General features: G+C 39.5%; 1 protein-coding gene across 16 annotated transcripts in view; it reads left to right on the forward strand.

The window, feature by feature from the left end:
• ANKS1B (ankyrin repeat and sterile alpha motif domain containing 1B) overlaps positions 1–27,219 on the forward strand; it is a gene marked incomplete at both ends in the record, with an annotated part of 433,162 nt that extends 405,943 nt beyond the window's left edge. For 6 of the 16 annotated variants that reach the window (XM_082076097.1, XM_082076098.1, XM_082076099.1 and 3 more), the window contains 5 exons: positions 3,609–3,680; positions 13,531–13,614; positions 18,125–18,262; positions 25,760–25,927; positions 27,109–27,219. In XM_082076097.1, coding sequence (XP_081932223.1) covers positions 3,609–3,680; positions 13,531–13,614; positions 18,125–18,262; positions 25,760–25,927; positions 27,109–27,219 — 573 coding nt within the window. Of the gene's footprint in view, positions 1–3,608; positions 3,681–13,527; positions 13,615–18,124; positions 18,263–25,759; positions 25,928–27,108 lie in introns of all 16 variants that reach the window. The other 10 variants (XM_082076088.1, XM_082076089.1, XM_082076090.1 and 7 more) reach the window with 2 other exon arrangements.
• Positions 27,220–27,439: the final 220 nt, after the last annotated feature.

Consider the following 27,439-nt stretch of genomic DNA (forward strand, 5'->3'; position numbering starts at 1 on the left):
TAGTGTTCTTTGACTCTTTATAAAGGCTTGTGCAGGAGAGGAAGGTCTCCTGAAGTACAGAAAGTCTTATTGAAGACTTTGTTTCTTAAATGACAAACACTTTTCTGAAGCCTTGAGTTCTCTGTCAACAGAGTGGGGGCACTCGTGCTTCTGGGGAGGCGAAGAGGTGCCTCAGCCCACCTATTTAAACTCTTGCATTGCCCCTTCTGACTTTGCTGGAAAGCCTGTTAAAGTTGCTGAAGGTGCTTCCCAGAGTACTGTGTCCTCTTCAGAGGTGGCCACCTAACGAAGCAAGGCTGACATGTTTTACAAAGGAAAAGGGCTCAGTGGTTGTAGTGCCTTCAGCATAATAGCTGGGGGTTAACCACTTGTCCAGGACATGGGTTCTAGATCCTCTTCACCTGAAGGAGCTTGGATCCTTAGTGTTTGATAGTACTTCATAGGATAATGCTCGTTTCACCAACAACTGCAGCGTTTTGGGGAGATTTGGAGGCTGCCGGACCTGATTTAAAGCATATCTGGAAAGGCAGGAATTAGAGACTAAGTGCGGGAGGGGTAGAGCCTGGCTCCCACTGAGGGGCAGAAGGGGTGTTACAGGCTTGTCTCCCTGGAGCAGGTCTGTGTCTTCCATCAGACCTGCATGGGGTAGAAATTGCCATGAAGGCAGTGATTGCTGCTGGATAATAGTTAGAACCTCTGCCTTCCTCCGCAAGTCACAGTCAAGGTCCAGCTCACCTGCTCTCAGTCTTGCTCTCCTCCAGTGTAGCACCTCAAGTTGAAAAGGAAGCTTAGTGACTTCTAGTTCTTTAAGTATTTTTCATAGTTTTCAGTAAAGTGAACAGCTTTATCTCAAGCATACCTTTTATCTCATTACTTGATCCAGCAGTAAATCCATAATCCAATGTAACCTTTGTAATAGATTGAAAAGCATGTGGATCATTAGAAAAATGAAGTTGGGATGAGCAGGAGTATCCATTCTACTGGTGATTAAGGAATCTCCAAATCAAAATATCCAAGTTATTGTTGATTATGGAAACCTCCCTGAGCTGTAATGACCTCAGCCTTACAGAGTAAAACTCTGGTTTGGAAGTTATAACAGGGGCAGCTCTCATTGTATGCCACATCACTCAGTTCAACTGTTGGATGTCCTCTGCATTGCTCCCATATGCGCTGGTTCTTTGAGAAGCAGCATTTCCAAAAGTACAGCAAGTCAAAAGAAGGCAAAATTCCCTCCTAGAATTTCAGATTTTTCTGACAACTAAATTGGACAGTACCTCTATGATTTGTTTGTCTATTCCACAGTCCACCCTGGGAAGCATTTCTGAATGCCTGCAGCTGAGGCTTTTTGCTGTTGTGCAGATGGGACAGGAGCTGCCTGTCTCTTCTTTTCCTTTTGTTCTGCCATGAGCTAAAAACCACTGATTTTTTTTCCCTAATGCCTAACCAACTGGTAGCTTTCAGGGAAATACCGATTTGTCATGCTGTTGTCTGTAAAAAAAAAAGATTAAAAAATTGAAGAAATGAATTGCATCCTTCCCAGAGAAGGCTAAGGATGCTGAGGGGGTCAGACAGCAGGATCCAGAGGAAGATACAGTTCAACTCAATACACTTTCATTTAATTTTCCAATTTCAGAGCTTGCTTTAAATTTGTTGTTCTTCTGCAAGGGCGATATCAAGCCATCCCATCAAATTAATGCCCAAAGCTCTATTCATGTCACCATCGAGCCCCCAGCTGGACTCACAGCTGCTTGGTTTATGAATCTTTCACATCTGCAGTCCTCCAGGAATGCCCTTCATTCGTTCCTTTCTGCCTGTGTTTATCTGGTAGTGTTGGTGTTACTCACCCTTCCATTTATAGTGCCCTGTAAAGTATTTCTCACTAATCACCATGCTGGCTACTGTCTACATTGAAATATTTATGCATTTTCTTGCAGGTCAGAGAGTCCTGCAGTACACAGTGTGAACTGAAGGCTTTAAAGAAAATATCTCAGTTTAGGTCAGGAGACCAGAGAGTTGAAGCAGTACACTTTCTGTTCAGTTTCAGCTGAAATGAAGCTGTTTCACTATCTGGTTGTGTCAGCATAGGCTGTTTCCAAGGGAAGTCGGTGTGGCAGAATGAAAGGGGTCCAGCAGTGGTGTTAGGCTTGCTGCAGCATCCTCAGTGAAGAGGCTTTGACTCCTCCTGCAGCTCACCTACCCCCTTCTCACCAGTGGCATGACTCCTCTTAAGTTCCTGTGTTGCTCACTTAGGACCAAAGACTTAAGAGGAACCATGGAATTGCTCCTCAGTGAGAATGCCAAGAGAGACACCTCCATGTCTGCGGAGGAGACAAACGGGCCAGCTTGCTGTCCTCTTTCCCCAGTTAAGCCAGACTTCCATGAGACACCATATAGAAATACATAAACATCCTGTTTGCACAAAGCTATGTGACCATGTGAACATCCACAGATGCACACACCTGTAACATCTGTAGGAGGAATGCAGAACATGGCTCTTGCACAGCCCTGTTACCAGTAGCAAGACCGCTCACTCCTAGGTGAGGATGATGCAGACAGCTCCAACCCTGAAGGAGCCAGCGCCGTTCACACGTGATCACAGAACGATAGAATGTTCTGAGTTGGAAGGCATCCACAAGGATCATCAAGTCCAACTCCTGTCCCTGCATAGGACAACCCCAAAATTCGCACCATGTGTCTGAGGGTGTTGTCCAATTGCTTCTTGAACACAGCCAGGCTTGGGGCCATGACTGTCTCTACTGAGAGGTACTGGAAGCCCAGAGGAACAAATCTGGAGGAGCAGAGCGTGCTGTCAGGGTGCAGGAAAGCTCTAACTGCACATGCCAGCAAGCACCGTAGTGAGGAAGAGGCAGGTAGGAAAGGGGATGTGTCAGGGAGGCACTCGCTGCCTTGGGTACCCTTGGGGATAAGCAAGCTCATCGGAGAGCACGGTGGCTTTCTGTGAGCTGAGCCAGGACCCAGGACCAGCACCCTGCTGCTTCGTCTCACCCAGCCCTCCTTCAGATCACTAAAGGCTACAGAATAAATAGTTCAGGGTCAGTCTTTTCGCAGGAAGAAATAATGATTTAAACTACTTTTCAGTTCAGATTTATTTTCTCTGTTTGCTGACTTTGGGCTCTGCTATTTGCACATAAATTAGTTACATATTGAGTACACAGAGGTTAACATAGCTCCTGGCCCTCATGTCCACGTGGCTGCACACACAGCAATATGAGTTTGGCAGATGGCAACTAAAAAAAGCAGATTCTCCATTTTTCAATAAAATGGCATTTTAAAAATGGAATCTGTAGTATTTGCTTGTTGTTTGAGTGACTAAGGTGATAAGCTAGAAGACTTTCAGATATCGTTTCAGAGGGCTCCATCTGATTCAATATGCTTGTTCCTGTGCATTCCTGTTTCATAGGTTGATTAACACACTGGTTTAAATGATTTATCAGAGAACTGCAGAGTAAAAAAACCTCCATATTAAAGCCATATATTAAGTTGACTGCTACCACTAAGGTTTTTTTAGGCATTTTTAGTGCATTTATTCAAACGGTTGTCTGTTCTGGAATTTTAGTTAAATTAAGTTTAATGAATTTTTATTTTAGTATTTAGGTTCTATGCTGGTAAAAGAGTTAAGAGGCACAGAGTCAACACAGGATGCATGTGCAAAGATGAGGGTAAGTTAGTGAGCCTGGCTCCTTTTTCTATCATATTAAATAATATCAACTTGTGATTACTTGTACTGTGCCCTTTTTGCTTTTATAATGTTCTGTTACATGTTTGTTTTCATTTGCATTTCCATTGGTATTCAGTAGGAATTATATTCTGCCTTTTACCTTAATTTCAAGTAATACAAAATTTAAAGGTAGATTTTTATTTTGCATGTTGTAGCTAAGAAGAAAACAAATGTATGCATTATGTTTTCCCTTGAATCTTGAAGTCTGTTTCAAAGTACTTTCCACACACTTTAAATGGGCCCATATCACATTTGCTTTTATAAGCAGAATTTGTAGCTCATATATGATAATGTAGATTGAATTTACTGTGTGAAAATATGCACTATATTATTGAAGCCATTGTTTTTTACCTATGGTCTAATCCTACAGTCACATAATCCTAAGGATGCTTTTATGAGTTAGTTATGTGCTTATTGATTGAAGGATGAAAAGGGATTTAATTCAATTTCACCTGATGGTGGAAAAGCAGTTAGGTAAGAATATGTTTTCCTGTAGCTCTTTGGCCTGATAACTGGTTCGTAGACTGAGCCTCATTGTAACTTTCTATCTCCAAGAAACAAACTGCTGCAGGAAACTCCAGCCAAGCCACAGGCCAGCTACACTATTTATTCCCAACTGTAGGTGTAATAAAAATGCACCTGTTCATAGAGATGGTGAACATACCATGGTCTGGCATGATTAATTAATGAAGAATATAATTGTTTGGTAATCTACCAAATGTGTAAAATTACATAGATGAATGAGTAAAATTCTGTCTTCTGTGGATCTTGTCTTTTTTGCAAGATGCCTCTGAGCACTAGACAAAGCATTCGGATCAATTAGAAAGCTGGGAGGCGTGTAAAATTCATGCAGTCAGACAACCATTTCCTCTCTTGGTTACATATCTGCAGCACACAGAATTTTGTACAAGCTGTTTTAGCTACAGGCTGGCAGTAATTCACGCTTACGAGATTGCCTGAAGATCTGTGGATTTTCAGCTAATTACATGCTAATCATTCCTTACCTGGACTTAAACTCCTCTAAAAAAACCCAACAGCTTGACACAGAGGGATCTACAGTCACATACATGTGTTCTGGGGGATAAAGTGGGGCTGCAAGCCTACCCTCTTACGATCCAGTATTCAAACTGTCAAATTTAGCAATTCAGGTTTTTTTTAGGCATATGCCTGTGCAGATCTTAGGGCAGAATTTGACACCGTAGTAGCGAGTGACATCTTCAGTAAGTTATTTGACCGAACTAGGAAGCTTAGCATCAAAAAAGTCACTCTAAATAATCCATAGTCATTTTAAGATTTTTTTAAAGTCATACATTTGGCAAACTTAAATTATATACCTGAAAAACTCAGTGTTGGAAAACATGTTTAATGTAAAATGTCATTTTTCTATTAAAATAACAGAGTTGCACTAGTAGTCTATAGAACCATACAGGGCACTTACATAATACAGTGATTGTTTTATATATATTTATTTTTCACATTGTCTTTTGAAACCATTGTGCTGTGACAATGTTCATTTTCTGGTTTGAGGGCTTTTTATTGCAAAGAGGTTTGAGTAAAACAATTCTTGATCAGGATTTCATCTATCCATGCTATGTAGTCCTCTTAATCATATTCCTATTCCAGTCAGAAGTAAAAAACATTGACTTAATGGGAACAAATTATTATTTTAGCCTAAGTTTCTCAGTGAGAAAAATGTGTCTTTTTCCAAAACTTTCTCCCTCTGGTTGTGTTCTAAAAATTAGTGTCTATGAATTTTAAGTCCAGCCTCTCTTAAACCATTTTGAAGTTTTGATGTGATGTTCATTATTATATTTAAGTGAGATTTTTACATAGGGTTGTACTAACATGATAGCGCAGCAATTTTTAGCATTTGTTTTATTTTTCCATTTATATATTTCAAATCTATAACATGCTGTAATATGAAACATGTTGGAGGGGAGTGTATCACATATAGCCTTGTACCATGCTGAGGTCCTTCCCTACAATTTTTTTAATCTTTCTGGAGTTAACCCCACAATAGTTATTAAGGAGAATGCATGAAAATTAGGTAGCTCATTTTTCTGCCAATGTGGCTTTAGCTTCTCCATCTTTAACCTAATGCTGCTCAAAACAAGTGTTGATATTCTCTGGATATCCACCAGTCAGCACAGGCACAAGGACAAAAGAAACCCATCAGTGAAAAAAAGTATCTTGATCTTCCTCAATTGTTCATAGATCCAGAAAAACACCAACAATTACGTGTTTGCTGACTCCAGATCCCTCCCTGTTGTAGATGTTTCCTGTACTTTCAGTTATTGCAGCTGATGGTTTTGGTTCCCAAGGGAAGCACCATGCAGATACCACCCACACCTCTGTACAGAGGGGCCTGCAGCAGCCTCCTTCTTGTATAGCTTGAGAGCGAAGGGAGATCCTAAATCTTCCATCATGTTAAAAAAAACCCGGGAACCTGCCTTAATAACTCTTCTTGGCTGTACTTCTCAGCATTGTGCAGCAGTGTGCTCCAGCAGGGCAGATGATGGATTTGTTTGGGGAAAACCACGCAGATGCAATAGGCTGAGCTCAGCACGGGGGTCAAGGTTATACATGCTTTTTGTTTCCACCCAAATCGCAGATTCTTGCAGACATCCAAAATTATGGATATTTGGCAAGAACTGCGCGTATTAGAGGGATCGTACTTTATTTTTCCATTCACATATTTGCACTCCAAGGATGGATTTATATTTTATGGTTTCCTATTTGTTTCCAGCTATTTTCTTTCACAAACTCCTTCTGCAGTTGACAGCACTGTCTTCTTATCTCCGTTCTCCACCTGCTGTAAACTGACCTTTGCTACATGGAGATTAAATCTTGCTGTTCTGGCCAGAATAGATTTGTTAATTATATTTGAGAGATGCCTTCAAGAACTTAAGAGCTTTCATCTTTCTCAGCGTGGAATAGAAAATATTACAAGTTGTGTTTTCAATCAGGTTACTGCCTTCACTTCAGATCACCATAGGAACGCAAAGTGAGAATAAACTGTGTTTATATCAAATAAAGAAAAGGAATAAAGTTTAACTGGAGCTAGGAAGAGACTATACAGTAGGCTCCATCTGGTATTTACACATCTGAATTCCTTGACCAGGTAGGAAGGGGATGATTTTATACTTACTGGCACAAGCACAGCAGCAAGGTAGACTCTTTCCTTGCCATGATGTTAAATCACTAATGTTGCATACATCATTATTGCATGCATACATACATACTGCATGCATACAGTCTGAGCCAATCAGACATTTACTGCAGCAGTAGGGAACTTAGATTTTGTTCTTGGATCCTGCCACCTTCCTGAATATTATGTATCTTTCTTAAACGTTTTCTTGCTAGAAAAGAGATTCTTACATTTCAGGTCAAAGTTCTGGGGAACCAGCAACATAATTCTGTTCTCAAAGCAGGTGTTTAAAAATATCTTGCTAACTTAAGACCAGAATGTCAAAGTTGGAATTGTTACAAAACCTGCTTCTTCCGTCTCTGGAGAGAAAGATGCAAATGGAGTTGACTCTCTGAAAATAGGCAGGGTCTGAGGCATTCCTTCCTCATTTCTTCTTAGATAAAAAAGGAGGAGCTCAACATAGATGACAGTGTCCTTGTTTCTGCGAATCCCTTTCTACTTTTCAGTCTCCAACTCCAAAAGTGTAAGTGTCTTCCACAGGCCTCCTCACTATGCAGGCAAATATCATGTCAGAATCAAATACTGTATATGAGAATTTAGATTATTTGGTCTTTGTTCTCTTAAGACTTGTAGATCTGTTTCTCCTATGTGGCCACTGCTCTGGGAGGGCCTGCAGTGGGACAGGCACATGCATATTACTCAAAAGGAAAAAAATAAGTGGTGGGAGGTCTTAAAGATGTTCAGTCCCTGTGCACATCCACAACATGTTCTTCAGAGGACTGCATGTCCTTGAGCTCTGTGGCTGAAAGGAATCCGTGGTGCAGGAGGGAGGTGCTGCCCTTTCAGCAGCAGATGAGTGTGTACAGATATTGCAAAAGCAAAAAAATCCCTTTTATTCTCAATTAGATGAGCTGCAGGTGCATCTCCAGTGCAATGCTCATATTAATGATGTAGCTTGGAGGCATCCACTAATTGTGGAGAAGTAAACAGTCTTGTACTGCAGGGAGTACAGATGCTCTCTTATTCCAAGAGGTATTAAATTATGTCAGTGATGCATTTTTAAGCCTTTTGGACTGAGAAAAGTTAGTAAATATTTGTTAAAAGGCAGATTGTAGTTTCAAAAGTGGCTTCAGAACTAACTGGTCAAAAACAATCTTTGACTTTTTATTTCAGTTTCATCTCATGCATGGTATTGTCAAAGTGATTCACTCAAAATGAAGTGTTTCATGAGGCTTCATAAACCTCAGATAAGTAACAGGCATACGGGTATGATACTAGATGGTACCAATACATATTTTTAAATGTACAGTTTCACGTATTTAGAATTAATAGTTGCTACCAGTGTGGAAAATGTTCAGATTCTCTTAGTGAAGTGAATTCCTCTACATAATTAAATAGTAACATTGCCAGCTAGAGTCTTTGGATCCTCTTTGGATATCTATTAAAAACCAGGATACAACAGAATTAACAGATTCATTTGCAAAAGTAAAAAAGCCAAGATGAAATCTTAAGGTTTTACAGGCTCATAAACTTGTACTCAAATGTAGGTATGGAATTTTTAGTGACTTGGCATAGTTGAATGATATCTTTCTACTGTGTATTTGCAAGATCGAGTATTATTACATGTGCAGTAAAACCTAAAAATGAACATGGTTTCTTTTTGATGACTGTATGAAAGCTGAGTAATCCAGTTATAAAGGTATATATAAGTACATGAAAGTGGTCGATGTGACAAAGTAGAAGTACCAGTGCATCCTGTTTCCTCTTGGCAGGAAATAAATAGATGAGATTAAAGTATTGTGAGAGTGAGCTGGATTACACTATGTGCTACAGTATATCAAGTGGATGTGTGAGCGTCTTACTCGAACATCATTCTATGTGTGTTCCTGAATTTCACATTCAGCTGCACAGAAATACCATGTTTTGTACACTGCAGGAGTATTCAAAAGTGTTGGACTAGCACTCTTAGTTGTGCATAGAACAATGTGTTGTAGTACAATCCTGTCTTGAAAGGATTAAAGGCACTTAAGGTTATATATTTTGTATTTGCATGTATTGCCTGTTTAAAAATAAACGGCTACTTTATATTGCTTTATTCCTAGAAGAAAGTCTTCTGCCTCTATAGCCATCATCAATTATCTTGATTTGTTAGATACACTGGCTGGATCTCAAATTATTTGGAGTTTAGTTTATGTTCTAAAAAACTGTTAAGCAGTTCTGCGGGGCCTTTGACTCAAAATACAGGTGGAAATTCTTTGCTCACTGAAGATAATTTGTAGCACTATACTATGGAAATCTATTTAGAGTCTGCTTGTATGGTGTTTTTTTCAGTGAAACTAAAGAAAATTCGTAAGATCAGAAGCAAACTTGCTCTCTCACTCTTTCTCTCTCTGACACCACTGCTCTTGCACCCCTTCATGACCAGTTTCAAAAGGAAGAATTGGGTGCAGCCCTGTCCAAGGCTGTACAGGGCTTTGGCACTGTCCTGCATAACAGGGGTTCAGATGCGAACTCAGAGGTGTCGTAAATCCAGACCTTTATTGTAAAAGCAAGCACTCTGATAACTATGCAGTTTTGCAAGAGGTGCCCTCCATTCTGAGTGCTGAGGGAACAAAGCAGCTTCATTGCAGCAGCTGCATCAAAATACAGGAGAGGCTGCTGTTCCTGGTATTCTTTATTTTGAAGAAAAAGAAGCTCTTTGTTTCTTTGGGGGTCTGGGGAAGCTGAAGAAATGCCCCATTAGATTTAGGATGGTGATGCTTTCTTCCATCTTACTGTGTCCGCAGTCAAGCCTGCTTTGTGGTTCTTGAGTTACACATGGCCTGTTCCTACATAGTCATCTACCTGTCTGGTGGGAAGTATTTCAGAAGTGGGTCCAAAGCTCAGTCTCTCTTGCATTGCAGACTGTGCAGGATTAAGACTTCTCACTATCAGAGCAGTGCACCTGAGGAGACAGGGCATGCACATCTGTCCTTATTTGGATGACCAGCTGATCAGAGACAGGCACTGGCAATGAGCCTAGAAGAAGCTTGCTGTTCATCCAGATGATTCTCCTAAAGAAGTGTGTTAAACAGCCAAAGTTGGAGGCACAAACAGTAGAGTTTATAGGAACTACGACCAGTTCCAGGCTAGTGAGCGCTTACCCATAGACAAGGTCCTGTAACTATGATTGCTTCTACATGAGGTAAAATCTAATCCTGCTACCATGGTATGAACATGCCTTGGAGCGTTAGACCATATGTCAGCATGCACATAACATCCAATGCCAGCCTTCCGCTGTGGCTCCTATAACTTTGGCTCAAGTCCATATGCTTCCCATAGAGGCACCAGATGGACAAGAACATTTTGTCACTTCATCATGTCCTCACAGAGTCTATACTGTGACTAGAACCTGAAAAATCCAAGGAAAGGGAATACTGACTCCTGTGTCCTACCTTCTTCTCAGATTATGGTCACAGGCACAGGTGGAAGTGCCCAGTTGGCCTGCACAGAGGTGCGAAATATCTGACCATGAATGCTATGAGACTTCATCTCAACATCCTAGAATTTAGAGCCAAAGCAGTTACAGTGTCTGAGTTAATTATATTTGTGTTGTATCTCTGAAAACTTGCATTACACATCCTTGCAGCCACCTCCTCCATTAAAAACAAAGGACCAACACGCAAGTGGTATGAGCTCACCACGACAGCTCAAAATTGTTAAGTCTGGAGACTGCTTGGAAATAATAATTACACAGTGGAGTTCAGTTACTCCATCACTGGGAATTGAGTGGGGAGTTGAAATAGAGTTGTGTGTTTTTCATGACAGCACTGTCATAATAACCAGAGATGTTATTCCTTTTGCCCAACTCTTGTTGCAATATGGGTACAAGTGCAGAATTGTTTCCCAAAATCACGTTTCTACAGGGGACTATAATCTTCCAGAACACTTCTGCACAAATCCTGAGGTTTGTACATTTTGCAAGCTGATAAGGGACATCAGGACAAGGGGTAATGGTCTTAAACTAGGAGAGGGAAGATTCAGGAAGACATTTTTTTACAATGAGGGGGGTGAAACACTGGCACAGGTTGCCCAGAGAGGTGGTAGATGCCCCATCCCTGGAGACATTCCAGGCCAGGCTGGACGGGGCTCTGAGCAACCTGATCTAGTTGAAGATGTCCCTGCTCATTGCAGGGGCATTGGACTAGATGATCTTTGAAGGTCCCTTCCAACCCAAACCGTTCTGTGATCCACTGCTTCTTCCCAGCTGAGACAGTTTGGCTTAATGAATTACAAATGTCCATCGGTCTCTGATTCATTTCCTAATTTGCTGGGTAAAATTTAATAGTATCTTGATGAGCTGTTTCACTCATATACAGTCTTCTGTTCATGACCTCGATTAAATACTACAGATCAAGTCTGCTCTAGACAAACCCAGGTGAATGTGGAGCAGATAAGGAAGATGATTAAATTAAAAACTACTGGTCTAGATGAAAGAGGACTCCCAGATGGTTAGTACAACATGGCCTTGCCAACAGGAAGCTTTGTCTTTATGGCAAATAGTGCAAATTAGATGAAAAAGCTGAAATAAATTAACTTAGTAGCTGTGTTTGTATAGTGTGTTGGAGGAGAAGAGGAATTTTGCTGCTAAGGAGGCAATGAAGGAGATAATTACAATAATCAAAATAGGAGACAAAGAGCTCCTGCATGTAGCTATCGGGATAGAAAGAAAGGACAAAAGTTGGATGATTGCGGGGTTGCCAGATGATTGAAGTGATGTTGTCATATTTGCGAATATTTTGTCTGGATATGAGCACATACGGGGTGTATTGCTTGTTATTCTGATAGATGTCTGTACTGCTGCTTCTGTACAGTCACTGTCACACTTTCTGTGCATTGAAATTGAGTTTTATAAAAAGACTCATTTGAGTTTTGTTATAGAGACACATACGCACGTACACACAGGTAGGTACTTGCTCTGCTTTTGGCAGTGATACTGTTTCTTTCTGCGCTTAGTTCAGAGACATGCAAATCAGATTAGTCTCTTCCTGTAGATTTTCTTAGATTCTTCAGGATGTTTTACCACTTAAGCTTTAATTTTTTAAAAGTGCCTAGCCTTCTGGGTGGAAGAAGCTTTCTCCAGGATAGATTGACACTTCATTGTCATTCTAAATCTCTTGTCGTTTGATTCAGAAAGATACAATGGTCCTCTCTGTTACACGGATGGGTGAGGCTCTCCTTGAGACTTTAATTAGAGATTTTAGCCATCATGGCACAAGACACTAATTGCAGAATGTAGCTGGATCTGTAACTTCATTTGATTCCGGAAGGAAGGAAATCTGATAAGGGAACTCGATTTCAGGTTTTTTTCTTTTCAGCTTTTGTTCTGCTCTTCAGTTGTTACCATCACCTATTTTTCAGACAGCTTTTTTTCCGATTCAATCTATGTTTTCAAGATTAAATCTGTGGTATTTTATTTTTCTTGAAGAATACAAAACCACCACTGCTACTTCATTCAGCTGCTCTAATGATCTTTCTAGGTGCCAATTCTAGACCTTTCAATGCATTTACACTCTCATTCCATGTGCTGGTATTTCTTCATCTTTAACTGTAGCTGAACTTACTGTTTCCTCTCAAGAAAATGTTTGCTCTGTGTTTGTTTGCAGATACTACCATGACTGAGTGTTCTCTGAACTTTATCTACATTATTTATCTACAGTAGTTTTGTATAGAATAGTCTTCTCCATTATTGCCTTCCACCTAAAAGATTTTAAATAGCTATATATTATGCCGTATTTGTTTTTCCTTTGGTTTTTTGGGGTTTTTTTAGCAAATTTAATCTGTAAACTAATCAACAGGTTGTTCTGCAGAGAAATTAAATCTATGTCAAATATTTGCTCAATCTGTTCGGCAGGAAATATCTTTGCTGTGTGCATCACTTTGAAGACACACAGAAGTAGACTAGCATAAAAGAAAACATAGCCTTATAAGAAGACATGAACTGTAGGTAGGAGAAGCTGGCACTGAGGGAATGCAGAATAAGCCTCCGTGCTAATTCACGTGTAAAGCAGCTTCCAGCAGCTGCTGCGCTCGAGGAACTGCAGACGGTCAGATGTGACAAGATACAACGTTGGACTGTCAGATTGACTGGCAGGCCTACAGGGCTGCAGGGATAGCTCGTGCCATAAATACAACTGCAAGAAGGCAAGAGAGTGAGATATTTCTAAATAACAACTAATTGGAGCAAAGGAAGACTACTACAAAAAGTACAGCGCTGTTAGTTTTCACAGCTGGGAAGGGCAGGAGGAGAAGAGACAGCGGTGGATGGGGCATGTCAAACAGATGTCTTAAACACACACATTTTGGGAAACTCGTGATTACATGACTGGACTTTTTAAGCCTGGCAAACTTACTTCATTTTCTTCACATTGTGCTAGGAAAGAGGAGAATTTTTACCATCCTCACAAAAAGCTGTAAAGCTCTTTTTAGTTTTCTGATTAGAAGGCAGCTATTTCAAAAACGCAGAGCATAGTCAGCTCAAGAAAAAGTCAAATATTTGAATACAAAAGTACCTTTTGTCTAACTTACGTATTTTGTCAGAAGAAGAGAAAGATCACTGTTCTTTCAATGCAACATAACTCTAACAACGTCTTTATTTCAGAAGTCTACAGAACAAATGAAGAAAGTACCAACTATTGTCCTATCTGTCTCTTACAAGGGAGTCAAATTTATTGATGCAACGAATAAGGTATGTGTAATTGTTCAATATTAGCTTTTTTTTCCTCACAAATAGGAATACCTATGAGGCTGGCTCTGTAAGAGCACCAGGCCAGAGAGGGGACAGAGTTGCACTTGGTGTTTTCCTCTCATTTTTTATCTTCTCTCCAAAATGAACGTAATCTTATTGTCATTCTCCAGAAACTCAGTCTGGAGGACAAGTGAAGCAGCTTTAATGGCTCATTTGGAGAACATTGTGTCCAACCTTCTGCCATTAAAAGGCAAGCTTATCACAAAAGACATTTGGCAGGGAGCCTCTGTGGAATCCTTTAACATATTCTTCCCCATACGGTCCCTTAAATGTGCAGAAAATAGATATATATTTGTTCATTGATATAATTTTGGGGAAAAAAAAAAAAGTCTCTCAATGAACAATAAAAATGCAAGGTTTGATGCAGGGCCAGCCATTGTAAGACTAAGAAACATGAGCTTTGAATGTCCTTTTCAAATGTCAGAGCCTCTTGGAGAGATATTTTCCTGGCCATTTGACTCCTTGAAATGCAGCAGCTTCTTAACAGTTGTTATTCTGTATTTTTTTCAAATTCCTGTGTGGCAATGCCCCTGTGCTTTGTTTCTTACATTTTAGATACATACAACATCTTTTAAAAAAAAAAATTAAAAAAAAAAACAAACACAAACCAAAACAAGCTCTGTAAGCAGGAGTAAAGTAATCCATGAATTTCTGTTCTTCAGATGTCTAAATTGGCAAGAAAATGGAGTCCGTACTGATGCTTTGTATGAATAGTAATTATCTTTTCTGTTATGTGACTAAAGCTCACTATGCAATATAAAAAATAAATCTGACAGCCCAGCTACCTGACCAGTTTAGTAATGTATATAGTGGCTTTGTGTTGCTGAACATTCAGACAGCACGGTACATCTAAACCAGTATCTGTCAAACTTGCCAAATCAGTCGGTTTTTAAAGGTGTCTAACTAGAACTGGGTTTTAAGTGAAGAAACAAAAGTAGATTTGTGAGCTTCTGCTAGAGTTTGGAAGCTGTATCCAGGGTTAGAAGATGGCATGAAATAAAAACAGTGGTGAAATTACTCTTATGTCAAGTCTGGCATATTTGCCAGAGCAGAGAGGCCAAGGATTCCTGTCAGCTCCTTTTTCTACCATTGATTCAAAAATGAGCTTCTACAACTCTCATTTCTTTTATGTTCTCTGATATGTGGACATAAATCAGGACATTGTAATGCTATTAACTCTAACTTGGATAAGGCTGTTTTCAGTGCTTAAACCTCTTCTGTAGTGTAAAGGATGTAACTGTCCTTAGGTTTACAAAAAAAATCAGGAGAACAAAACGAGTTTCCAGTATCTCTATGCACAGTACATATAATCTCACATAAGAAGAAAGCCTGAAAGAAGTTTGGCAAATTGCATTACGTGACTCTAAACCAGTCCCACTGAAATCTTATGCCTAGTAGTGCAATAGATGTATTTGGTGGAGGTAAATAATGCCACAGTGCTGTGTTTTTTCTCAAGTGGTAGATTGCTTTCTCTCCAGTTCAAAATCTGCACTGCCTTTCCCTTCTGTAAAAACCAGGTAATAGCCTGCAGCTCTCCCAGGAGCGTTGTTATCATCCTTGTCCACAGTGTGCTGTACCCAATTCCTTCAAGACCCAAAACAGATTAGCACTAAGGTGAGATCCTATTCAGACTTGTACCGCTTCCATATGAGCTTATAGTTGACAGCGCTGGGCATCAATTAGCAATAAATGCATATTTTTTTAATGACAAAAGTAGCTAGCAGTTATGTGCTTGAAAACTCAGCTCTCATGGCTGTTCATCCTTTTCCTTTATTACCACCAAGCTAAGAATTTGTATTCCAAGTCGTGGCAGGCGAAGTTTCAGGTGACAGGGAGGCCCTGGCCTCATTCCATGACAGCTATTCCAGTGGCGCCTTGAAGCTTGGAATGACACCACTTTGACATGACACCATTCCTTTGCAAGTGAGGCCAGAAAGAAATTGCTGCTTAGGAAAAAGCAGACCTGCAGAATTTTCTGGTGGGTGACAGCTAACCCTAACTTCTGGATGATTTCTACCAGGAGAGGGGGATTGTCTGGCGGGAGGTAGGCAAGCAAAAGGAAGGCCGCTTAGCAAAACCTCATCTCTCTGAGGTATTTCCTTGGCAGAACCAGAACAGACTTTCAGCTTCCCTGCTTTTTTGGAAGCGACGAAGGTTTCTCTTGACAAACCCAGGACAAATTTTCGGACAACTGTGCAGTGTTAGTCAATGCCTGCAGAGCATACCCAGAACGGTGAGCTGGTTCGTAGCCTTGTAGTTTCCAGCAAATAAGGCTATGGGTCTGCTGGAGTAGTGACTCTGGGAAACAATAAATGCATGCACTGAAAATATGTTTAATTTTGAAAAGTAATTACAGAGCACAGAAGCTAGGGAAAAGCTCAATTTCACTACTAATTTTCATGCAGAAGATTTAGTTTAGGTATATCTCATTTGATTCAAAACAAGCTTGGTATAGCTTTGTTTCCAAACTTCGCTTGATTTAAAGTTAAAACATCAAAATAATCTCCATGAGTTTTGATTTAAGTGAAAGCCCCGTGTCAGCCCCAGGTCATCTCAGAACTAAGTTTCAGCACAGCAGAGCTCTTTTCACATACACTGCTTAAATTCAGGTGGTTACTTTGTGGCTCATGATTTGGCATACATACTTCACATGATTTTAAGACCTTACAAGATTTAATCCTTTCTGCTTTCTAAACTACAACATTACCAATACAACATCAATGACAGTATATTACAGCTGTATCTGTGGATATCTAAATCCCTGGTTTTGGTATAATTGTAATTCTCATAAAAATCTTTGTTGAGGGTAAAAGTTATCAATTTGAGAACAAAGAAAATAAAACGCTTAAAGTAACTTGAAAAGCCAATGATTGTTAAGCAGAGATTATATGTGTCATTATAAATTGGCATATATTGAAACATAAGTACTGGTTTTGTCATTTTTATGAATAATGCATTAAACAGAAATAATCAAGTATGTTGCAACAATTTAAGAGGATTATTTCATTTCTTCAGTAACAATTTTCTTATCTTGTTTTTTCCATAACTTGAAATCTGGAATGCTTTCTATTAAGATTTTTCCTAAGCCATGTTTTCTTCAATTAGATATATTAATATGTCTTTTCAAAAACTTCACACCTACATGCAAGGGGGAAAGTTGCCACTTAGTGAATGGAAGAAGTTATGGCAAAGCATCTCAAGTAACTTAGTTGCATATTTTTCCTGTTCTTTAAAATAACAAGAGGGGGAGGAGAAGAGGTGGGAAGGAAAAGAAAGGGGTTAGGGGAAACCAGAGATTGTTTTAACTTGGGCAGGTGCCACTGAAGCAGCAGCAAACGGTGGCTCCAGGAGGGACCAGGACACAACAGATGTCCCATGTTCTGCAGTGCAGCAGTGTTGTTGTGCTGCAGCAGGCTTGTTCGCTTTGGGTTTCTGTGGGGAAGCCAGAGCTACAGCCAGCAGGGCCACAATTCAGAGAAGCCTATAAGCTAATGACTAAGTAAATTCATATTCAATGAATCATTCCTCTGTTTAAATAAATCATTTGAAAGGCGTGTGTTGCTGAAGCAAGGCCTAATCATAAGCCACTCTGCAGTATCTTCTTCTCTGGCTTCATGGTTCCTTTGGCCTGGACACAATAATTACATATCAGCAATTTATGTAATGAATATTCATAATTTTCTCCAAAGCTTTAAGACAGCTTTTTTTTTATTTCATCAGACAGACATGCCCCACCTCTATCTCAATAGTATGCTATAGCTTACATTGGCTGTTGCAAGTAGTGTTGCTCGGTGCATGAATGGTTTAATTTTTCTACATCTCTCTTACAGGATGCTGTTGTCAGTAAGTGGAGAAAAACTGCCAGATCCTCCTCTAGTTATCTTTTTACTAAAGAGAAGCCTTAAAAGAGCTCGCGGTTTCAATTATAAGCCATGTTTGGTGCCTTTTTCTCCTGGAAATGTATAGCTGAAATTTGTCAGACAACATGTGAAAAAAACTGGATATTGAGCCTGTTGGGTTTAATCAGATCCTGTCTGTCAGTAGACTGTAACAGTGTCATGCAGTGATCATTATACAGAAAACCAGCAGCATCATGAGATGCTCATGTAGTGCTTTGAAACTGTATTTAGAGTTGTATGCCAAGAAAGATGTCTCTGTCATAGGTTACTGAATAAACTGTATAAAAATCAAGCAGATTCATAGGGAAAACTCTAAAATGTAATTGTTTCCTCCCAGATTATTGGCAATTTTAGATATCATTGGAGAGGATCAAAGTTCCAATGACTTGTGTAAGATCACACATGGGGGGGGTGTATTAAATCTCTTCTTACTAAGAAACTTCTGAAATACTTCAGTAGAGCGTATGAACTTAACCACAAATCTAAAACCACACCTTTTATGGCTTTTTAAAATTTAATTCCTAAATTGATTGAAATTTTTTTTTAAACAGAACATTATTGCTGAGCATGAAATCCGTAACATTTCCTGTGCTGCACAAGACCCTGAAGACCTTTCTACATTTGCGTACATCACTAAAGACTTGAAGACTAATCACCACTACTGCCATGTATTCACTGCGTTTGATGTGGTCAGTTCATAGAAAATACTTCATTTAATAATTCTTTGTAATAATAATAGTTATTTAATTCTATTAAAACATTTTCAGGGTATATAGTGATTAATGGAAGGTAGCATTCACTTACCACGTGAGAAGTCTAATCGACTATGGGATAGTAAAAGGACATTTCTGGAGACGAGCAAAGATTTTCTTTTATATCCTCTCATTGCCCATCTGAAATAAGTCACCTCTGGAATCTGAGCTGTTGACTGCAAAGTTAGCCATGTAGCTTTTCGTACAAGTCTTGACCTAACCTAAGCTATAGCCTTCTAAGAAGTTTGTAACAAGCAGGTTTGGCCACTTATTCTGAAATCTCAGTGCACACAAAATAAATCAGAACTGGATCAATGTGCATTATATACGGCACTCAGTCCTGCTAAGAGGTACGGTCAGGAACTGACTTGAACTAAGTTTGGAGGGGATCCTGCATTTTTGACTGTGTTTTACTGCCCGGGCAGTCAGGGAAGGACAGGCTTGGTGACATCCAGCCTTTTGGATTTCACCCTCACGTGCCCATCCCATGCCAGCCAACAAGGGGTGAAAAGGCTGGACACTTTCTTGTGGGGGCCCTTTGAGCCTGGACACATCCCACCTTCATGAAGCAGATGTGGGCTGCTTTTTGGACCAGAGGTCAGATGTTACCACCCTAAGTTTTCTTCAGATTTCTTACCCTGCTGTTCCATGATTTTCAGTGTTTCCAGTGTTAAGCTGGATCAGACTCAGAACATCTCTATAAATATTGTTTAGACTTTTTTACATTATATTGAATAACCTGTAAAACTGAAGTTTCCTGTGCAAACATGTAGAGAATATACGAAAAGTTTTGTATTTACTTTAGCCAGAGAACCAAAACACAGCTCTGACAGAGACCACACAGGTAGCTAATTACATTTCTCAGGAGGTCCTAGGAATATTTGGCTACCACACTGTATCTGAAAGATTTGAAACATCTGTGATAACAGAGGTCTGTGTGGAACACCGTCCTTCCTGTGTTCCAGTGTAAGAGGTTACCCCTGTAAACATCAACAGGTTATTAATTATTAGATGGTCCCTCTGTGCTGCTCTGCCCTCTGTCACATCAGTGGGAGTTTTAGCTTAACAAATAACACACATACAGAATTTAGGGAAATTATATTTTAGAAGCACCTCTTCCTTTTCAAAAAAGATGCATTCATTTTGAAAATAGCAAATTAATTCTTTAATTCTTACTTTCTTGTTCCAGCTTTCTTGCCTAAAATATGTCTTAGTAATTTTCCACCAAAATAACAAGAGCTGTGAGGACTTTTTCTGAAATAATATTTCTAAGTTCTTCCTAGATTTGTTCTTCTCAGATGGTGATGCACAGACTACTAGTGTTTCAAGAAATCATAAACACCTATCAATTAATCAGTCATGCTGTTTTCAGCTAAATATGGTGAAATAAGTAGTGGCTCTCATTTTTAGGAATAAGAGGGCTTATTGTCCAAAACTGTCAGGAGTACTTGCCTTCCAAGTTAAGCACTAGATAAATTCAAGATGCTATTAAAACTTAAAAATCATTCAAGAGAAGGTATTGCAATATAGTATATGTATGAATTCTTGAAACGTGCTTACATGAATATAAATAAGTTAAATTAAAAAAAACCAGAGATGTCTGAACCGAGGCATTTTATTTGGGATTGGGGAAATAGTCAATGTTGTAGAGTAATAGCCTGTAGGAGAGTTTAAACAAGCTGTACAGGAAGGTAGTTTAGAAGGAATTCTAGTGTTTTGGTTCAGTGCTTTTGTTTAAATTCTCTGCTGACATTTTAGTGTCCACAGGGAGTATGAAAAACTTCAAAATTGTATTAAAAATATATAGACATCAAGAAGATGTTACATTATATAGATTTTAGTGATAAGTGAATCAACAGAAATTATACTGATGAGGTGGTTATTTCTCCTGATCCTTTTAAATACTTCTTAATGGTTTCAAACTACTGCAGTTTCATTTATAGGTTTAATAATCAAGCACTAGCATAGACCCAGGTATGGCAGATGAAATTCGTTTTATCCTTGCTTGGCAACAAAAGAATAGTGATCCAGGAATAATTAAAACATTTTGCTCGCTTCCTGTACCTTATGAGGAGAATTTAATACCCCAAGCACGTTAAATGGCTATTTTAAGCAATACAGAAACTTTAATGTCTAACTGTCTCGACTTAGTTTTCTCCTGCAATATAATCCTCAGTGGGGTGTTACTTACTCAAATATTCTCTTTTGGTGTTGTTTTATTTCTCAGGATCTAGCATTTTTGATGCAAGTACAAGCTCCGTAAAAAATAGCTAGATATTCACAACACAAGCATACAGGAAATCAAATTTTCTGTTTAAAGTCTAACATGTTGGCCTCATCTTCCAGTTTGCTAACAAAAACAATCCTACTCCTTTGTCAGTGAGGTCAAATCACGTTAAGAAAAATAAGGTTTAAAATGGTAGAAACCCACAATAATCAGATCTTAGATCATATATGTTATGGTAATGCAAGATATGCAGCTTTATGAAAAAAATTTCACTCTGTTAGGTCCTTCAGTTCCTCAGGAAGTGTGGGCAAGAACAATTTTCACTGCAGATAGAAAAGCCATTTAGTGTAGTGACATGTCAACAACCAGTATTACTGATACTTACTATTTATGAGTGACTGTACATGTAACTTCTCTACTCAGAGTTGAGTTAAAATTCTATAAGCAAAATTGCAAAAACATCAGAAAAAAATACTGAAGGGGACAAGTTTTGGGTGAAGAAGCGAATTTATTGGTCAATATTCGGAATCCACTATCGTTGTAACAGTTCTTATACCAAATTCTGGTTCATATATGGGAGACATCCAAAGTAATTTCCATCAGATATTCCTTCATTACCCAATGCAGCTATGAATGGAAAACAACGGGCATAAATTGGAACAATTTCTGCTCTAGCTCATGCCAAGGATTAGGCTGGTGCTCTACATAACACAAAGACCTTTTTATCCTTTTCTGTATTCTTTTGTCCTTCATTGCACAGACTTAAGCTGGATAAGAATTGGAAAATGCTAGTTTACATACTTAGAAGAGAAGAAAAAGCATGCATTCAGGTCTCAAAGTTCTGTTCATGAGGGGATGAAGGGACTATATAAAATTTTTCTCTGTTCATATGATCAACCAGGTACAATCAGTGTGGCATCCCCCTGTCTCTGGAACAGAAAACTTCTTTCCTTTGCAGTACCCAGAGACAGCATGCCCAGATAGTCCCCCCCTCTGGGGAATGTTAGGTGGAATGTGTCAAACCACTTCAGTTGCTCCTGGCAAACCTCTTGAGATGGAGCATACTCAGGTAGAAGCAGCTTTCAGCTCATGACCAAAATAATCTCCCCCTCTTGTCTACCTCGGTGGCTTTTGCAACAGTCTGAAAGATCCACTTTGAAGGCCTGTTTCCATCCTCCCATTGCATACAAGAGATCTTTTTGTGCTGCATTAGAAGAGAGGTATGGACTCAGAAGAGTTTGCCTTCCAAAGTTGCTTTAAGTCCAGAATGAGAAAGGATCAAGAACTTAAGTTGCAGGAGTGCCTGATCATGAAAGCCTCATGCAGCCCAGGAGTCCACAGCTGTTACAAGCGAGTATCAGCCACATTGGTCTCATCACACCATCTTTAGTGAGCTGAGCTTCCTTCCCCCTGAATGCATGAAGGCTGATCCATTGGAGAGCACAGACATGTCCTTTCCAGATCCCCCCTAAAAGTAAAAGTTTTGTGGTCTGGAGGGATAGAACATACATATACATTCACACTGTTGAATGTATGTATGTCAGCTCTGCATCTCTCATCAGTCCTGTTACTAGTAAGCAATCTTCCCTCCTTGTCAGGCTTTTGTACTAGAAATCCTCAATATTTGACCTTGAAGACTCTAATATGTGTAAGAAGTAGGCAACTGATTTGACCTGAGGGAATAGATATTTTTAACTAGTTTGGTATTATTCAGATCTTTCAAGTTAAGGCTCCATATACTATGTTCTGTTTGATTTTGCAAATTGCGATTTTAAGTTTGGTACCTTGAACATAGGGTGTCCTAATTGAGATTTCTGCACATCAGATGTGGTGGGTAGCTCCCATTAATAATCTCTGAGACTCCAAAGGAAGCTGCTTCAATAAAGTCAGTCTTCAAAAAAGACCGGATTTGACATTGATCTTAAAGAGGGAAAAATCGCCTAAAAGCAAAAACCTGTAAAATCCTCACATACGAAAAGTGCTTTCCCAAAAAGGCAGAATGGTAGTTTTTAAAAAAAATTCCTTTGCAAGTGACATTTTAAGCTTTTATAGCTCAAAAGACAGACATTAACAATCTTACTCTCCTTCTTAAAATACTCCTGAAGCCTGAACATTGCATTTTCATGCCTCTAAAAAGCTATGAAGAAGCAGCACCTGCTGTACTCATGCAGTAAAAAGAGTCAGTTAAAATGTAAGATAACAATTAGCCATTTTAATGGGTTGGCTGAATTAAAGCAGCTGAAGAATCCTGACTCAGACTTGCGCTGAGGCATTGAATTGTAACATTACGTGGCAAACAAGGCAATTGACCTCAATTTCTCATCTCCCAGAAACCTGCTTAAAGGCATTCACTTACTCACTTTCCTTCTCTGCCGTGCTGAGCAAGGAACAGGATTGTAGCAGCCTCAGAGGCACCATGGTCTGAAATATTTTGCCTCCTTTCCAAGGAGCTTGATGGTGTGTTGTAAGGATCAATGTCTTCTCCAGTGAGCAAGGGGTCTACAGCTTTTGAGCTGAGCATCTTTTGGAGAGGCAGACCTGTTTCCTTCCTTTTGTGCCACATGTTAAAAAAAAAAAGATAAAAATCAAACAGACTCCCCACTCCATCAGAAGAATTTCCACTGTAGTTTATTTTGTGGTTTGGTTTTCCACCCACATCCCCAAGGGAATCTTGCTCTCGCCTCTCTGGTATAGCCCATGCAACAATCCATACAAATTAACCCTCATATTCCTCTCCCAAGGCTACAGGTGAGAAATTCATGGAATCATAGAATAGTTTGGGTTGGAAGGGACCTTTAAAGTTTATCTAGGCCACCCCCCCTGCAATAAGCAGGGACAACTTCAACTAGATCGTGTTGCTAAATTCCTCAAATCAAACTTATTTAATTAATATTTTGTTTTCCAAATGAAATTTTGCAGATTTTTTTTTAAATTTTACAGATTTGAAAGCCATCCTTGCCTCCATTTGCAGACTTCTGTTCATCGGGGCTCTACCACAGTACACTATATGTGAAATATATGTACAAGTTACAGTTCAGTTTACATTTTGAATATTGAACAGAACAGTGAATGTTCTGTTTTATTTGCTCTATTTCAAATATTTATTAACCATAGAAACAGTTACATGATTCCCATAGCTTGCAGGCTCCAGGCAGGCCTATTTTTTCATTGCACAGACTACAAGAGAAAACAAATCATAGTGGCTTTTGACAAGATGCAGGACCCAGACTAGATTCATGGCTCAGCATGGCAAATTCTTTGCTTGTCTCCACTCTTATCTCAGAGCTTTTCAGACCTGTCTCTCAGTCATCTTTTTTTATGCCACACTGGATAGCGCATTTTCTCAATCCCACTACTATTAGAGTCTGCTTTTTCTCCAAGCCATTACTACACCCTGTCCTGTTGATGTATTCCTTAGCAATAATATTATCCACTGTAGACAATCCCACGATGATATAGTACACTATCTTACTGTCACAACAGCTGATTAAGTTGTCTCTAGGGTAATATACTTATTCTACTAATAGATACATTCCATTTAAAAGAATACTATTCCATACATTTTCAACAATTATATTCTGTTGGTCTTAATTCCATAGCCAGCATTCTGCTAAAAGGCATGGCACCTTATAATAGTCTCTTTAGGCTTTCATTTATTACTCCCCTGGCAAACTGCATCCTCAGCATTTCTTGGTTCTGGCCAGTTTCCTTAAGTTAAAGGGGAGACAATTTGGAGACTACTGCTATCACATCAGGCAGACATCTTTATTTGGGAAGCTGTGAAACTTTGGCTAGCTTGCTGTTGTGACTGCAGCTGTAACAGCTGAGAGCATCTCCCAGTGGAGGAGTATAATTGTTTTCTGTCTGACCTAACGAAGACCAGAGCTGGCGCCTTTATAAGAAGCTCTTACAATGAGCTAAATACCCTGAATTCAGCCTATACTATCTCAGTATATACTAGTGTGATAACAAAGGGATGGAAGTTCTTCATGACTACAGTGAAATTACAGCATAGGGCATGAAATAAAATGTTTATCCTTTTAACTATATTTTAATGATCGAAGGGCAGATAGTGTACTGCCAAGTGTCTTGCATTGCTTTCTGGCTTATTGCAAACTCAACAGTTAGGCTTGACTAGCTAAAGAGATATCTCCTTTAAAATTATATTAGAAACGTGGGAATTTTAAAGGATCACCTACTTTCAAAGCAGTGTAGGATTGCTTCCAACTATGGGCTCCAGAGGTTCAGGGAAGAGAGAGTAACTTCTGAATTACATCAAAGATTTATGAATTATTCTAAGGAGACTGTAGGACATAACAAGGAGCGCCTGCAGGCTTGCATTTGCTCTGCAGGGGGTCGAAACATTATTGGAAAGTTAGGAACCTAGAAATAGGCTCTGCTAGGAGCCTACAAAACAAACCCACAAACCTGAAAAGAATTGTCGTAGGAATTAGATTAAGGTCAAACATGAAACTCAGAGCTGCTTTTCAGTTGATGTAAAACTGTACTGAAAAAAAAAACACCACCTGGATCCTCATTCATGCTTTAAAAGCTTTGCGACAAGTTTCCTTCCACATATTCAATGAGAACTTACCACCAAACTGGTCTTAGTCTTAAGAGCCTGACTTCTTTGGTCATACACAGTCACCCCTCCAAACTTACAAGAGTATGGCTGGCAAGCCCGTTTCAGCTCAAACATTTATACTTCTAGAAAACAAAACCATGAGAAGGGTCCCCCAGCGCTTGAAACATGCACCTGAAGCAGAACACTGACTTACACGCCTGCGTAGGGCCCAAAATCGAGCAAGGTGGAGTGTCACAGAGGGGGAGGAGTAGTGGAAGATGGGTGGGATATTGAGAGCAGCAGGTATAGGGTGAGCTGGAAAGATGTGGGGGGGTTAATGTGCTTGTTCTAAGAAGAGATGACACACACACTCACCCACTCCTGTTTTCATGTTTAGTGAGACAATGTTTGCAAGGTTTTTAGAAGTAATGACTTTCAGTACAATAAATCACATTTAGATTGTTTTCAATCAATGAGAAATCAAATGACAGAGGTAAATATTGCAGAGACTTAGGAAGTTATTATCAGTGTGATTTATAGTATTTACATTACGAATCACTTTTGTAGACAGTATGACCCCACTTCATGTATCTGACACTAATTCAACCACACTCCAATTTTAACTGTTTTTGTTTTGTTCCAGAATTTAGCTTACGAAATCATTCTTACACTAGGACAAGCATTTGAGGTGGCCTATCAGCTTGCACTACAAGCACGAAAAGGGGGCCATTCTTCAACCCTTCCAGAAAGCTTTGAAAATAAACCCTCCAAGCCTATTCCCAAACCACGTGTTAGTATTCGGAAGTCAGTGGTAAGTAGAAAGTTGTGGTGCATGCAAACAACAAAATTCAGCTATACAGTTGTTATACATAGAAGCTGTATAAACAAGCATACCTGTTGAGTCAGAAATGCTCCGTGTCTCTGTTGTGCCACTTCTGCACATCAGCCAAGAGGGTTGTATCACTCCAACACAGGCAACCGCTTCAAGCAACTGCTCCCTTCAGATTCATCCAGTTTAAGATGTTGCTTGGCTCGTGTTGCGTTTATGTCCTTTATAGTAATTGCAGAGCTGTAATTGATTCAGTCTAGTATATTTTTTAAGTGCTGAGGATCACAGCCAATGCCTACTTCTAAAACTCTGTGGTTCCGTGGACTTTCCTGATCTTGTATCAAGAAATAAAATCAGCACCAAACTTGTTTGATACACAACCACGGCATATCTATCCAAATCGAGTTACAAATCCAAATCAATTTACAATTATCTTGTCACACCAAGCAACTTCTTTTCTTACCCTTTTTTTTTTGGACCCTCAGCAGACCCTCCTGTACCAAAACTGGGATTTAATATACCTTTTCAATATTTTCTTTGTAATCCCAAATGTCTAAGAATCTAAGCTCATTGGAGCCTACATATTGTCTTTGAAGTGCACTCCTGAAGTGCCTACATGACAGAGAAATATTCATTTACGGTAGAGCTTTAAAAAAAATATGAAAACTATTTTAAATCAGGTGAGAATACAGGCACAGGGTGACTTGGTTTGGAAAAGGGAAAAATGACTGCACAGTGTCTTCTATTCACTGGCTATAAAGTGAGCACCAAACTGTGTGATATTTAATTATCAGATGAGAGGATTGGGGACAAAAACGTATGGCTGTACATCTTATTGTCCATTGACACAGAATGTTCATACATAAAATTTTAGAGAAATAACATTCAGTAACCAAAAGACTTCTCAGGATCAAGTCTAGCTTTAAACATAGCTTTAGCAACCTGCGATGACCTATAGCTTGGGGATAGATGCAGCTCTGATCTAGAGAGGAGAAAGAAGGGAACCGTGGGTACAGGGGAGTGTAGACAGCAGCACTCACTGCTGTAGGACCTTGTCAATACAGGATTTCTTCTGTGTTCTGTTCATTTAAAGAAAAATCTTCTGCAAGGATCGCTGTGCACAGAGATGGTAACCCGCCTGTATGTTTGCGTTTGTCTTAAAGCAGATAGATCCATCCGAACAAAAGACTCTTGCAAATCTACCATGGATTGTTGAACCTGGACAAGAAGCCAAAAGAGGCATTAATACCAAGTATGAAACTACAATTTTCTGATACAAAACTGCCCCCCCTGTTCCTTGTTGTGCCTTGCACGCCAAGCAGTCACAGCACAGCCTTTCCTTTATGGCAACGTTTCGACCCAGCAGAGAGGAAGACTGCACCCCATGAGTGGCCTTGTAACTAACACAAAAAGGCTGACAGTCATCTCTGGTGATGTTCTTCTTCCTGCAGCACTGACAGAAGAATGACACTATATGAAGACTTTTAAAATTAC

This window comes from Streptopelia decaocto (assembly GCF_964273445.1).
Source record: "Streptopelia decaocto genome assembly, chromosome: 1".
NCBI lineage: Eukaryota > Metazoa > Chordata > Aves > Columbiformes > Columbidae > Streptopelia > Streptopelia decaocto.